Here is a 15,672-nt window from a genome sequence, read left to right on the forward strand (position 1 = left end):
TCATTGTCAAAATCTACCTGAGTAATGCAATACTTGACCACTAGCAAAATTAAAAATATGAACTTGTCTTAATTCAAAAAATTGTTTGTATTCTGCATCATTGATTACATGTGACTGGTTTTTGTTTTGTTTTTTGGATGTCCAGCCTATCGGTTATTTTGATGTTGTTTTGGAGTGTTTTTTACCTCATCAATTTGGTTAATATGTGCGCCATAAAGGAGGACAGGATATGAAAATGGGGTAAAAGGAACAATAACTCAATATTATAGTCTAAGACAGAACTAATTTATTTACTCAACATTAACATACAAACACTTTGATCAGAGAAGTGCACAACAAACAAAGTAGACCAAGGGTTTGCACAAATAGGTACATCACAGTAACAGAGAGACAGTGCAGAAAGAAAATCACTTATTTTAATATTCTATTGTTTGCAATTTGTAACACAATTCATTTGGCATATGACGTTGTGAAACTGAGTTGAGTTTCAAAAGATTAGTACAAGACTAAAAGTGCAACAGTTCAGGAAATATTCAGGTAACAATGAATGTTATGTCTACTATTAGTTTATAAGTAGAGTAAGTGTTATTTTTCCTATCTTTCTATATGATGGCCTGTTCCAACAATGATTTGGAGTGATTTCTTTTGGAATTATGGCTTATGCTCACTGTTAAATGAAAATCTGTCGAGCATTCTCAGTTTGTCATGGTGGGAGATTTACACTGAAACAATTGATTTTGGTTGTAAGATGAAAATGATGTTATATCAACAAACAATGATTGCTATTTGACAGTCTTGTCATTAAATTTATTAAAATACATTTTGAAATCATTTCTGATCTGTTCAGCAAGTGTTTGATAGGGTAAACAATTATTCATTGTTGTGAGTTCTCTATTATCCTAACCATGGTTGATAAGTATGCTTAACTACAGTATTTAAAAAGGAGAAGTTGCAGGATTTGAGGAAGACAAAATAGCTGCAAAGCTTTTTGTTTCACAATCTTAGCTGCTAAGTAGTCTGCATTTCACAAGTTTAATCATAATTTTGTCCATGCATTAATCCTCAGTAGATTTTTTAAAATTTCTTCTGCACTGTCAAATTATATGAATAAAGCTAACAGGTTTCAAGAGTGAAGTTAATAGATATGGCTGCTTCATGAACTTTGAAAATAATACAAACAGCCATACCCTTGACATCAGCCTTTTTTTATTCAGTCATAATGATTTCCTCTTTATTTTCAGTATTATGAAATCTTTAAACTCTGTTGCAATTACAGGATAATCTTATATCAGATCACAGAAACTATTGAAGTAGACTTCAGGCCTGATAATTATGTACTTCTTTTTGCTCCTTAGAAAGATGGGGAGCTAGGAAATACTGTATATGTTGTTTTCTTACTGGCCTCCACATTTCTTGATGCGGTCTAGGATTTCGATATAATGCTCTTCCACTGGAGTAGTGCCGTTAACAGACTGGAATCCAGTTGCTGAATTCTGAAAAAACAAAAATATTTTGCTTAGTAATAAAATGGTTATTTAATGGGGAGAAGCAAAGAGATCTACAAGAAGCAATTCATATCTTTTTATGAAGAATGTCTTATTGGTTAATAAGTAGCTTGACCCAACTAAAGGACTGTCCAATTACAATTCATATAGGTCTAAAAGCTACTTAGTATAGCTTCAATTGAAGGACAGGAATGCAATAACATATTTCATTCGATTAGATTCAAAGGACTATGTAGTTCTGAACAGTGGGGTGCTATTAAATAAAAAGTCTGTGGAATGAACCAATACAGTATACATTACAGCTATTGAAATCAGATTAAATCTGTTCCAGCAAAATAACTTAAAAGACACTATCTAATAAGAAGCCCTGCCATCCAGAAGTCGTACACTTGCATAGTAAAGACGTTCACTACGAATGAAAGGAGTCATGACGAATAAGAAAACCAAATCAGGGATCTTTATAATTACCATATTTTCCCATGTAATTTTTCCCACCCTTAATTTTGAAATGGAAATTTGCATAATTTTTCTGCCATGTTTATGTAAGAGTTTCTGTCGTCAATATTTTTTTTTGCAAAATGTGCACTCATGAACATATCTATTGTTTCAACAGCAGGCCATCAGGTTGTAGGTGGTGACAGGAGCTTAAGCTTGGCATGTTGCACACAGTGCTGTTCTAAGCATGCATCGGTACTATGCTTTTAGTAACCACATGCGAGACTCCAATGGTATCAGAGCATTGGAGGCCTAGGGCCCTTTTGCCTATACTTTCATGCTTTGAAGTCTCGAACCACTTCTGTTTACCCTCTGATTAGAAGATGGCTGCCTAGTAGTACTTCCTCTTAACATATACCAGTCTCTGAGCAAATTATTTTTACATACTTAAGTGAATAGTCATTAGGGATGGGTAAGAAAAATGGGAGTTACAATGTGCAGTTTAAATTGACAGTGTCACATTGTTACAGCTAAAAACACTGGAGATGGCAAAAAAATGAAATATAGGAATCTCACAGTTTATAGCAAGCAGGGGATGGCTGAGTAGATTCTCTCTGAATGAGGAAATGTCTATGCCAGCAATTACCAAAGAATCATACTAAGAAAGTGGTGGAATTCTATTGGTAGTTAAGGTTCACAGTTAAATTCTCATCGTTTTCCCTCCCCCTCCTCCCCATTTTTGAGGTTAAAAAAAGGCTAAAAAGTGGAAAAAATTACACAAGTCAGTACATTATTGCTTTCACTTACTTGTGCCAGGCTCCTCACTTTCATCTATCCTATCTGATGATTTCCTTCTTGTGAGAAGAAAGTCTCAGAAGTATTCTGTGATAAAACTTTAGTCACATGGTAGAAATATATTAACCGGTACTCAAGGATTATTACATAAAATGTTACTTTAATTACTGCCATTCTCACCTTAAAATAATCGTGGAATAGAGATGTGTTCAATACTCTTGCCAGGGACCAACCCGCCCGCCCCTAGAAGTACATTTACTTTTATAACCAAAATTACTGTTTTAGACGCCATACTCCATTGCTTATAATGGTGATTGGTTCACGTATGGAAGAGGATGACGTCATTGACACCTAGGATGAAACCGAGATTTTGTTACCAACAATTGCAGAAGAAAAAGAAATTATGAAGCGGCCAGGGATGTTTAAAAGGCCACGGCGCATACTGTCCGCACGGCAAGAAGAAAGGTAGTTGAGTAGTTGTAATCTATCTTTGCACATCCAGGCCAATCTCTGTCATGAGAACAGGGCCACACTCCCTTCGAGATGCTCTTTTCTATCGCTGCGGCATGTACTGTCCGCATGGCAAGGAAAAAATGTATACCCATATCAAACCAACAACCAGCAGTTGGCAGCATTGTCGTCCCTCTCAGCGCTACTAGTGCGACAGTCAACGTGCGTGCGCCACCTTGGGTGGCTCGTGTTACTAAACCTTGAGTACCGGTCACTATAGTTTTGCCCAATCACATTACACTTGCTGTGAGTCAAGACACATATTACGAATCACACCAGGTAACTTCAAAATTCCTCCGAACTGCAAGACGTGCAAATAAATGCACTTTTAAGATAAAACTGTTGTCACACAGAGCAATTATTATTCAGTCAATGAACAAATAATGCATAGAAAGCACAGGATTTAAGAATAGCAATTTATAGCACACTGTTGCCAACGAGTGGGAAAAATTATTAAAAAAAGAAAAAAGAAACCTTCCGATTAACTTGTCTGGGACTATACGTTAAAACTGAAGATGGTAGTGAGAGATTAAAGAGTTTGTCCTAATTGTCTCTCTTCTTTCTGTTGCTTTCTGTACTCAACCTGACCTCTCATTACGTTTGTACTTCATGCATGTCCCTGCCTTCCTTTCCGGCTTCCTGTCTTAATGTATGTTCCACACAAAATGCGAACTCACCTTGAAGAGCAGATCCTGTTTGCCTTCATATGACCCAAACAGGTGGAACAGCTCTGGTCTTCTGCTGTACATATTGCCTGCAGCCAGTAGAGCATGACGTATAGCATCAATCTCGTTGGATGACTTGGTCTTGCTTGTCACAATCTGTAGGATCAAATTTAGATACATTATAAAGAGGAAGTAAACAAAAGGTTAAGTGCATGTATGAGAGAAGTGAAAACTGTGTAAGGGTAGGGGAGAGAAGACAACATGATTCAAGTTACAGACAATTCTCCTTCACCTCTATTGTTTATAACAGTGATGCACATAGTTCGAGGTAGTATGGCTGGTAGGATTGCAGAAGAAAAATTGCAAGCAGTATTCTTTGCAGACCATCCGATGATATGGAATGGCAATCAGAAAGAAGTAGAAGAACAGCTGGATGCATGGGAAGAAGTAAGATGTGTAATGAATGTAATACGGGCCTCTCTGCAGGAAAGAAAATTGGGTCTCCTCAAAGAAAGTGTGTAAAACCTGTCTATAACGAGAATGACCAGATGCAAATAGATAAAAAAGTAGGACAAAAGTATTTAGAAAAGAGGACAATGCCAGAAAAAAAGAGGACACAAAAATCCTCCATTGAGAGTCTGAATTTAGACATATATTCCAATTTTCACATACATAAATGGAATGTATCCATCTACATATTATACAGTAAATTCTTATAAAATTTAAGCAACGAAACAAATTTGCATGCCTTGGTGGTACTTTTCTGAAGATTCAGGTGCTTTCAAGGGTTTTGGCATGTTTAATATATAAAAAAGATACACATTTAAATTCCTTTAAATTATTGAACTATTAAGAGGATTTTGATAGATTCCATTTTGAAAGGTTTCCCATTATCAGTGCATTGTGCTGACATCAATGAATAGAGTCTTTTTACATTTGCATTGTGCTCTAGTATTAAAAAAAGTGTATTCTGCAAGTTTTAGTAATTCTGAAGTATAATCAAATGGCTTACGTGAATTGAAATACTTTGCTAATCTCTGACTACAGGGTAACTTGTTAAATTCTGGGTCATTATTGCTCTCATTCAAAAACTGTTTGAAATTGAACTGATCAAAAGATTTCACTTCAGTTTGAAAGGACTTAGCTTTAATACATTCTTCAACATCATAATAGTATTACTTTCAGAGCCATCCATTTAAAACAGGCTTCCTTCAAATCCAGATGATCTCCTTTCGTTTGTCACATTGTCAGTTGTCACACATTAAAATCAATATTTTGGTCATTTTGGTGAATTTTTTTAATGACTGAAATTGAAAGGATTGAGTTTCCTTTTCCTTGTCACAAAATTATTCCGCTGAATTCAAGCAATTTATCAGTGTAATAATGCTTTGTTTGCTAATTGTAATTTTACATTTAAATCCCATTTTTCTCCCATAATACTCTACCAAATGTAACAAAATTTGTATGGTATATGTATCACAGCTAAATTAAGAAACCTGGATATGGAATTTTTGATTGCAGAATTTTTTCAAGTAGTAGGGATTTTTAAGTCCAACATTTTAGACCTAATTATGAATTAACATTAACATGTTAATTCAATTTCATGAAAAAAAATTGAATTAAAAATTACAGAAACAAAAATTTATTTTGGAAAATCTATTAATTGTATATGAAGGAAATGTGTGTGATACCCCTACTTTTATGTAGGTGACATTTCCACAAAGTTTTGTAAAAATCCATGCATTAGGTAAAAATATATTTTTATCTCTGGAGTGTTGCCTTAACATAGCAGTGTTCTGACAGGTATTGCTGAGAGAGAACCATGCAATATACAGAATGGTAAATAACATTCTTTATCACAATACAAGGTATGCATAGAATAATTGCATGTGCTGTATATCCATAATCACTATGTCGATACAATATCAATGATGCCATCATGTAATGAAGAATACTTGTAAAACTGAAGTAGTAAAACAGATTATCTCAAAATAAGCAGATTCACTAAAAAAAAAAGGATATATCTTCTTTTTAATAATCCACCCAAACCTCGGTCAGTGGTCTAAAAAGGAGAGCATGTCCAGATAAAAGAGCAGATACTGCAGCAGGTACAAGCAAAACTTTAATGCAATCTATATCCCTTTAATATGTTAAAAATGTATTGCAAGATTACAAAACTAATTAATGGATTTTTTTTTCAAAACACTGAATACAGCATAAAGACATGTACCCTATGCTTCTATTTTTGGTTTTTATATTTTTTAAACTTCGCTGTACTCACATCAGAGTCTAATGAAATTAGGCCATATGACATGCTTTCTAGGATGCAAAGGTACAGTATTAACAATTTCACTGACATATTCACTATTTCATCTGTATTGGGTCATACCATTTCTTACATAGTTCTTTATACATTCTATTTTTGAAAAGGATCATACTGTGGAAGAAACAATAACAGGAAGAGTTAGATACAGATAAAAGGCCATGCGTAAATCTTGAAATTATATTAGAAGTGAAGCTTCCAAGGTGTGTAGAGTTATTTAGTTCTTCTTCTGGGTTGAACCATGTTGTTTTCTGTACATTCCATACAGTTTCCCAATGTTTCTTTGTCAAGGAGACTGAAATACCCCTACTTGATCTGAGGTAATCAGCCTCCCAGGCAGCAATGACTGAGTTATCAACTGCTAATAGCTTTGTAATCAGCTACAGATGTAGTACAGGCAATATATATATTTTTTTTTACAGTGTTTTGTGAGGGAGTGTGCTACTTGTATTGTGAGAAATGTCTGTGATAGACTCAATACAATGTTAATAACTGCAGACAGATGCAACCACCTGACAATTCCTCTACTTATGAACTCTTTTCAGGTGGCTCTACTCGGAGAGTGGTGACACTGCCCGTGTAAGTCCCAGAGCAAACTGACCTGGTGTGTACCATATGATAAGGGTTCCAGCTCAGGGTTATGAGTGAAGACCTCAATGGTACCTACCACGGAGAAGAAGATCTTCAGTATGGTGTTGGTGTCAGAAGAGGCAACCTAGTGCTCGGGTTAATTGAGTAAAAGGTTGGAAGCAGATATCAGGCAAAGTATTTGCACCTCAGACAAGCGGCTACAACAGCGAATGTTCCCTATGTTAAGGGCAGCTGATGAATAGCCTAAAATGGCACAGAGGAAGGCAATGGGAAACCATCTGAGTTGATTTTCCACAAGATATCATAATTGGACCTGCCATATGGCAAAAGAACCTATGATGACGATGATGCAATAAAAACATCATAATATCACCTTTCCTGTGGAGTATAACATTCGGGTGAATAAGTACTTTGTTTCTTTCTTTCTTTCTTTCTTTCTTTCTTTCTTTCTTTCTTTCTTTCTTGTGATGGAAGTCTGTGAAGGCTCCCTTAAGCCCCAGGCAGGCCCTAATGTTACTCCATTGAAAGAAGTAGTCTCTGCATATGTAATGAAGTTCTCGGCAAAGAAGAGCAAAGAAGTCATCACAATGTGCATTAAGAATATACCTGATATAGAAATAATATACGGCAGAGAGAAACTACAAAAAAGTAGACAGTTTAAAATATTTGGGAAGTATCATTGAGGAAAGTGGAAAGAATAACAGTGAGATAAATGAACAGGATGCACAGACCAATTCTTTAAATGTGTAAGAGGTTTTATATGGAGCAGGAAAGTGTGACAGAGGAGGAAACATTTTACATAATGCACATACTATCTTCCTATAATGACTTTTGCATCCGAGGCATGGGTAATGAAAGAAGAGATAAAAGTAGATACAGGCCTGTGAAATGAAGTGCCCTAAGAGTAGCAGTGGAGTGACAAATTTGGACAGACTGAGGAATGAAATGGTGGGAGAGGGGATGAAATGGAACCCATAACAGCTAGAAAAGAAATATCAAGATTACAGCAGTATGGCAACGTGCAGAGAATGAATGACGAAAAATTGCCGAAAAGGATGTTTGATGTGGGAACGGAAGGATAGCGACCTATAGCAAGGCCAACAGACAGATGGCTGTAAGGAGTTAAGGACATGTAGAGGCCAAAAAACATGAATGAAGAAAGAATAGAACAGGATATGGTCAGAGAGAAGATGGTGGGGAGGCTTATATCCCAAACAGACCCGGCTGAAGACTGGAAACTGTTCAAGATGGTGATCAGTGGCGTCTCGTGACAAAATATTCAGGGGGTTCACAGCAACATTTTTTTTATGTCTCAAATGTACCAAAGTATAATGCAAATTAGTAATCTAATTTAAATCATTTCACTAAAAGTCCCTTGTTTAGTTCCTTCCCTTGTTTGATTCCATCTCCACTCATAATATGGTGGAACCCCTACAATCGAGGATGCATTTTCCAAGATTAATATGTGAACAAGATAACAATTAAGTAAAAGGTTCCACCTGATCGATACTTTTTTTTATTATTTAGCCTTTGGCTAAATTTATGTCATTAAAAACTTACAGAACATGTTTCAATTGCCTAGCAATCATCATCAGCTGTTTCGCTTAAAGCTTAGGTGAAAAAGCATAAAACATTTCATAATTAAAATTAAAATGTGTTAGTGAGGGACGTTTAAGTGGTGAGGGAGGATGGATGGATGGGGGGGGGGTGTGTGTGTTTGTTAGTTAAGATTAAAATTATACAAATTAAAAACTATTCTAAATTAAAAACATCTTTGATTTCATTCGTTGTCACTTGCACTGGTTCATTATTAAGTTCGACAGTTTTCCGTTAATGTTCTTGCACACTTGTCTTGATGGTATAGTGTTCCTTCTTTTTCTAGACCTTTCTTACTGTCCGGTGGAGAAGATTATGTAGATTGTTGGTCGAATTGTTCAGTTTTCCTTTAGTTGGATAGTAAGGAGTATGATCCCTATCCAATTATTCGTTGTACGAATTTTATTTGGAATCATTAAGTTGGGAAGTTTGGTGTACTACCCCTGTCCTCTTCGGTCTTGTTCTGATGTTTACGTGTTTTTATTTGTCTCTGCAGAGTAACGGAAAACTGTTGAACTTAATAATGAACCAGTGCAAGTGACAACGAATGAAATCAAAGATGTTTTTAGTTTAGAATAGTTTTTAATTTGTATAATTTTAATCTTAACTAACAAACACAACCCCCCATCCTATCCATCCTCCCTCACCACTTAAATGTCCCTTACTAACACATTTTAATTATGAAATGTTTTATGCTTTTTCACCTAAGCTTTAAGCGAAACAGTTGATGATGATTGCTAAGCAATTGAAACATGTTCTGTAAGTTTTTAATGACATAAATTTAGCTGAAGCCTAAATAATAAAAAAGTATCGATCAGGTGGAACCTTTTACTTAATTGTTATCTTGATTACAATATCGATACGAAATGAAGTGGATAGTATGTAATATTAATCTGTGAATGTACCACAAAACTAAAATTACAACTGACAGGCTGAGAGGCTCAGATGGTTGAAGTGCTGGCCTTCTGACCCCAATTTGATAGGTTTGATACTAGCTCAGTTCGGTGGTATTTGAAGGTCCTCAAACACTTCAGCCTCATTTGGAAGATTGAGTGGCAAGTAAGAGAACTCCTGCGGGACTAAATTCCAACACCTCGGTGTCTCTGAAAACCGTAAAAGTTGTTCGTGGAACTTAAATCAATATTATTATTATTAAAATTACGACTTCTACTAAAGTATTTTTATTCCGTACCCTGATAGTGGGCCTCCTAGAAGGAGATGTCTCCTACGAGATGTGCTGCGGTGATTTGAGGTGAAAAGAACGGGAGAGAGGAGCGACCGTGGCCTATAAAAGGAACTGTTGTTGTATTTCATCATTTGCTTTAATGAGGTGAATGGAAAACCATGGAAAACCATTCTCAGGACAGCGGACAGGAGACCAACCCCACCACCTCCCAAATGCAGATCTGAAAAGCCACAGTAAAGCTGTGACCATTATTAGCCAAAGCTACTCATCTCGGTAAAAGTAAAATTCATAGGAACTTTGCTACAATACTGTACTGTAGCGAATATTACAAGATGCGAGCACTATTCTTCGTTTTACATAACACGAAACCGGGCGAGTTGGCCGTGCGCGTAGAGGCGCACAGCTGTGAGCTTGCATCCGGGAGATAGTAGGTTCGAATCCCACTATCGGCAGCCCTGAAAATGGTTTTCCGTGGTTTCCCATTTTCACACCAGGCAAATGCTGGGGCTGTACCTTAAATAAGGCCACGGCCACTTCCTTCCAACTCCTAGGCCTTTCCTATCCCATCGTCGCCATAAAACCTATCTGTGTCGGCGCGACGTAAAGCCCCTAGCAAAAAAAAAAAAAAAAAAAACATAACACGAAGTTCACCTAGGTATGAAAACAACCATAAAAATAATAGGTACCGGTATCACATTTACCGGTTCATATTAATGTCATTGGAAACGATTCTCCATGGACAATGTAAAGCAAACTTCTTCCCCTGATTACAAACACCTGTTCAGAATTACCTACTGGCGAAATTTTCCGGTGATGTAATGCAATAGTAACTTCTGGGAGCTGTGGCCAGCAACATCAGAGGAGGTAGCAGACCCTTGTGATCAACTGTAATACTATCTCTGGTTTGAGGGTGGTTGTAGACGAAAGGCACATACCTTACCGTGCTCCTCGCTCATGGGGATATCCTGTGCATAAACCATGACGTCATCTGCATGCGCATGTGTATAGTCTTCGGGCTTGTAGTACAACCTCCAGTGTGCTTCCTGCATTGTCAGTCGAAATGAACAACTAATGCAGCTTCGATATAAGTCGAATGCTTGTGATCGATTGATGATGAAATGCAATGATGAAATCAGGTCGAAACAAAGGAAACAATTTTGAATTATCCATGAATGCGTTAATATGCTTTAGAATTGGGAGTTCACTTGGTCATGTGCTCCTGAGAGCCCACCGCCACTGATGATGATACAAACTCAGATTAAGCTGATGATTTCTAGCTTTTAAAAAATCCAGACTAAAAACCAATATTGCTCTCAATTCCCTAAAAAGACATATTGCAGATAATAATTAGCAAGTCAATAGCATCATCATCATCATCATCATCATCATCATCAACAACAATAATTAGTTTAATGTCACTTCATCTACTGTCAGGCTATTTGTTGTTGTTGTTGTTGTTGTTGTTGTTGTTGAATGTCTCGCCAACTCAGACAGATCTTTTGACGATGATTTGAGCTTGAGCTATTTTAAGAAAAAGTCAGAAATATTTGATATTCCTTCTCTGGATGATCTGAGGCCTAATAATACTAACTGTAGTCATACCTTATGTGCAGGAACTTGAGCCCAGTGACAGGAGACATACTGATCAACAGGTTTACGGGTTCCATCAAGGCATAGTAACTCATAGTCACTGGACTTCAGGTTAGCAGCCCAAGAAGCAGGATTCTTGCCATCTGAAACACAACAACAGTGACAAATGATCTGATGAGTTATACAGCGTATAACCTGTGCCACCTCAAATAACATTAACACTAGCAAAACTACCTATTCTTTGGACAACAGTTTTTTTGTTTATAAGATTATGTTTTCTTTTTGCAAATAAGAAATGACAATAAAATAAATCTTCCTTGGTTTTTAGTATATCCTGAGGAACAGCATAGTGAGAGCCCATGATTTTCTCATATTTTCGAGTTTTCATTTCCTTCAGTTGCCATCAAGCAGCATAAAAAAATAAAGAACTATTATAGCAGCCCGCAACATATTTATGATACCAACTTGCATTAAAGTTAACTATCATATCACTCAGTGACAAATCACTTTGAAACTGTCTATTTTTTCCTGTTTTTCAGCATTTATGCAGAATCTTCTATTTTAAAAAAATACAACCCAATAAGTTTAGAGATAAGGCGGATACTGCACAAAAATCTGTGGACATTGTTAGATGTAGCCTATGCAGGAGCCTCATTTCATATGTATAATGCAGGTGTATCTGCTTGCTAGGGGTTTCCCTGCCAGACGAAAACATCGCGTATGAGCACTGACTCATTCATATCTACTTTGCACCCACCTTTATATCATATATATATTCTATTACCTGTCACTTCATGTTTTCTGGGAGAGTGTGAATGTGTTTTGCATGTGATCACAACATCTCAATCTAGCATAGAAACTAAGCTACTCACCTGTGTTCTCCAAGACTGTGGTGTGCTGCACGAAGGCCACATCTCCTGACCCTGATGCCAGGCAGCGGAATGCACCTGTGTAGCCAAAGTAAGCTTCCTTTGCACCCGCTTCACATTTGGTTTTCTGAGCGTCACTTGAACCTGAAAATGAGTAACATTAGGTATGTAAGCAAATAATTAATCTTTTGATGATGTCTTTGGTCTTTTCTTTTTTTCAACAGAGGTAAAACTAGTCCAGGAGCAGCACGTTCTCTATGTTCAGTGAACCTCCTAGACATAGTAACAGTATTAATCTAGTTTCTTTAAGACTTCATTTCCTAATCTAATATTTCCTGCATCACCTGATACTGTTTGACTGCACTCTGTTGATTTTGTTTGGATTTATTCATTTTCATCTTGTACTCCTTCTGCAAGATTCTATCCATACTATTCAGCAATTTCTCCAAATCTTCTGCAGACCCAGATAAAATGACAATATCATTGGCAAATTTCTGAGTTTCTATTTCCTCTCCTTGAATTGCAATTTCTTTTCTGAATCCCTCTTTCATTTCCTTTACCACCTGTTCTATATACACATTGAAAAGGATAGGAGACAAACTGCAGCTTTGCCTCACTCCCTTCTGGTTCCTGCTCCTTTTTTAAAGGACTGCAGACTGATTTTTATACAGATTGTAGTTAATTCTTCCTTCTCAGTATAGTAATAATAGTATACAGTTCAACATTATTTACACATTATCTGCTTCTACAGTACATGTTTTGCAGTTATAAGTTAATTGTTTTAGGCACCAAACTTTGTCCATTAATACTTAGTCCAAATATACATTTTCTCATTAATACATCACTTTTGCCTGGTCCCCATGAATGAAACATGTTTATTTACTTACTCATTCATACGTTATGTAGTACTGAGGATATGAGTTGCAGGGAGAAAACTGACATCTTTTTTGCTAGTTGTTTTACGTCGCACCGACACAGATAGGACTTACGGCGACGATGGGACAGGAAAGGGCTAGGAGTGGGAAGGAAGCGACCGTGGCCTTAATTAAGGTACAGCCCCAGCATTTGCCTGGTGTGAAAATGGGAAACCACGGAAAACCATTTTCAGGGTTGCCGACAGTGGGAGAAACTGACATCTAATCCCATCGAATTCAATAAGCGGACTCTTTTGAGATAACCTTTTTGACATCACCTGCAGATAAAAGTGTTGCAACCGACATTGTGTAAGGTGAGGTGACAGTACCCACTGATGCTCCGTGTATTTATGGAATGCATTATCTCTGCGCACGTGTACATAACCGACTAGTGTACAATTGTGTAGAAAAGTCAAAGAAGCAAAGAAAAATTGATGATTTTTTAAACCAGTGTAAAGCACCAGTACTCTGCCTGTATCCAAGTGCAGTTATTACAGTACTGCACTCAAAATATAGCTTGGCTGAGTGACTCAGATGGTTGAGACACTGGCCTTTTGACTCCAACTTGGCAGGTTGGATTCTGGCTCAGTTTGGTGGTATTTGAAGGGGCTCAAATACATCAAACTCATGTCAGTAGATTTACTGGCATGTAAAAGGACTCCTGTGGGACTAAATTCCGGCACCTCGGCGTCTCCAAAATTCAAAAAAGTAGTTAGTGGGACTTAAAGCCAATAACATTATTATTCTTTACTCAAAATTCTGTAGAAGATGATGATGACTGTAGTGTGTGTGTGTTTCTTTCATTTATTGCTCTCTTGTATTGTAGTTTGAGTAATAATATAATAACTAAGGTTCGGAAGTTTGTGACCTAAAGAAGTACAAAATATGCAAGCAAGTATGCCCTAAAATATATCTAAATATGATCTAAAAAAGGTAAAATATGACTTAAACATTTTAGGGATAGGTTGCAAGTATTAGAGTATTACTAACATTAAATGTGCCAGAAATTCCGACTCATTGGCTGAATGGTCAGCGTTGAGGCCTTTGGTTCACCGGGTCCCGGGTTCGATTCCCAGCCGGCTTGGGGATTTTAATCGCCTCTGATTAACTCTTCTGGCCTGGGGACTGGGTGTTTGTGTTTGTCCCAACACTTTCCTCTTCATAATCAGACAACACACTACACTACTAACCACCACAGAAACACGCAATAGTAATAACATCCCTCCATACAGGATTGGTGTCAGGAAGGGCATCCGGCCGTAAAACAGGGCCAAATCCCCATGTGCGACACAGTTCTCACCCACGACTCACAGGTGTGGGAAAAGGGGTAGAAAGAGAAGAAACGTGCCAAAAATTAACAAGTGATAATACAGCAGACACATTTAATCATGCAGACTGACAGACCTGCAGGAGGTAAATTAAAACTTTATATTTCATTCACTGATAGTATCATAACCCTGAGATTTAGTTCTCACTCTCTCTTCCTGAAAGGGAACCATAAGTATTAGCATGCTTTTTGGTATCTGTCGTACAGCATCTCTTTCTAGGAATCATGTCTTCTAAACCTGCTACCTGTCTTTTTCAGAAAAAAATCTACTAGGGCCTACATTACTTCAAAATCCTGTGTTTGAAACTTGATGCAGATAAAGTGTGTCTTGTTAAAAAAATGACACTTCAACTCAAACAAAATGCTCAAAATATAACCAAATATGACCTTGTTTGTTTGTCCAACCCTTGCCCTGTTTCTCTACAGGGTCGGGTATGAGGTGAGATGAATCTGTCATGGCGGATTTTTATGACCGGATGCCCTTCCTGACGTCAACCTCATCAGAGGAGTTAATGAGATGAAATGACGGACATGATATATGATAGGAGGAAGGGAGAGGGTGAAACCCAATGTCACCACATAGCCTACTCCTGTTGAATAGCACCAAGAGGTCTGTTGAAGACTTAGCGTCTCCATCCGATGGACGAATCACCATCAACAGCATCATATGACTTCACTCCATACTCCAGCTACATGGCTTAGTGGTTAGCGTGCTGGCCTTTGGTCACAGGGGTCCCAGGTTCGATTCCCGGCAGGGTCGGGAATTTTAACCATCATTGGTTAATTTCGCTGGTACGGGGGCTGGGTGTATGTGTCGTCTTCATCTTCATTTCATCCTCATCACGATGCGCAGGTCGCCTACGGGTGTCAAATAAAAAAGACCTGCAACTGGCGAGCCGAACATGTCCTCAGACACTCCCAGCACTAAAAAAAAAAGCCATACGCCATTTCATTTCATTACCCCATACGAGCACTCCAGAGAGGTTTGGAATTTAATCCATGCAGTTAGGGGCACGTGATTGTGAGCTTACATCCAGAAGATAGTGGGTTCGAATCCCACTGTTGGCAGCCCTGAAGATGGTTTTCCATGGTTTCCCATTTTCATACCAGGAAAATGCTGGGGCTGTACCTTAATTAAGGCCACGGCCGCTTTCTTCCAACTCCTATGCTTTTCCTATCCCATCGTCACCATAAGACCTATCTGTGTCGGTGTGACGTAAAGCTACTAGGAAAAAAAAAAAGGAATTTAATCCAGGCTTTTGGCACACAATCTAGGGATTATAAATTGTATAGTACCATCTCTCTTACTCTGCCAGCCGACATGTTGTTGTTGTTGTTTCTTATGGCTAGCCCGGATTCCAATTAA

At 37.6% G+C, this 15,672-nt stretch overlaps 1 protein-coding gene across 1 annotated transcript in view; it reads right to left on the bottom strand.

The window, feature by feature from the left end:
- Positions 1-263: 263 nt before the first annotated feature.
- LOC136857343 (transferrin) overlaps positions 264-15,672 on the bottom strand; it is a 95,614-nt gene continuing 80,205 nt past the window's right edge. Inside the window, exons 12-15 of the mRNA XM_067135951.2 lie at positions 12,069-12,209; positions 11,209-11,339; positions 3,923-4,066; positions 264-1,493 (exon numbers count right to left, since the gene is read on the bottom strand). Coding sequence (XP_066992052.2) covers positions 1,395-1,493; positions 3,923-4,066; positions 11,209-11,339; positions 12,069-12,209 — 515 coding nt within the window. The 3' untranslated portion in view covers positions 264-1,394. The remainder of the gene's footprint in view (positions 1,494-3,922; positions 4,067-11,208; positions 11,340-12,068; positions 12,210-15,672) is intronic.

Source organism: Anabrus simplex, chromosome 1 (genome assembly GCF_040414725.1).
Source record: "Anabrus simplex isolate iqAnaSimp1 chromosome 1, ASM4041472v1, whole genome shotgun sequence".
Classification (NCBI taxonomy): domain Eukaryota; kingdom Metazoa; phylum Arthropoda; class Insecta; order Orthoptera; family Tettigoniidae; genus Anabrus; species Anabrus simplex.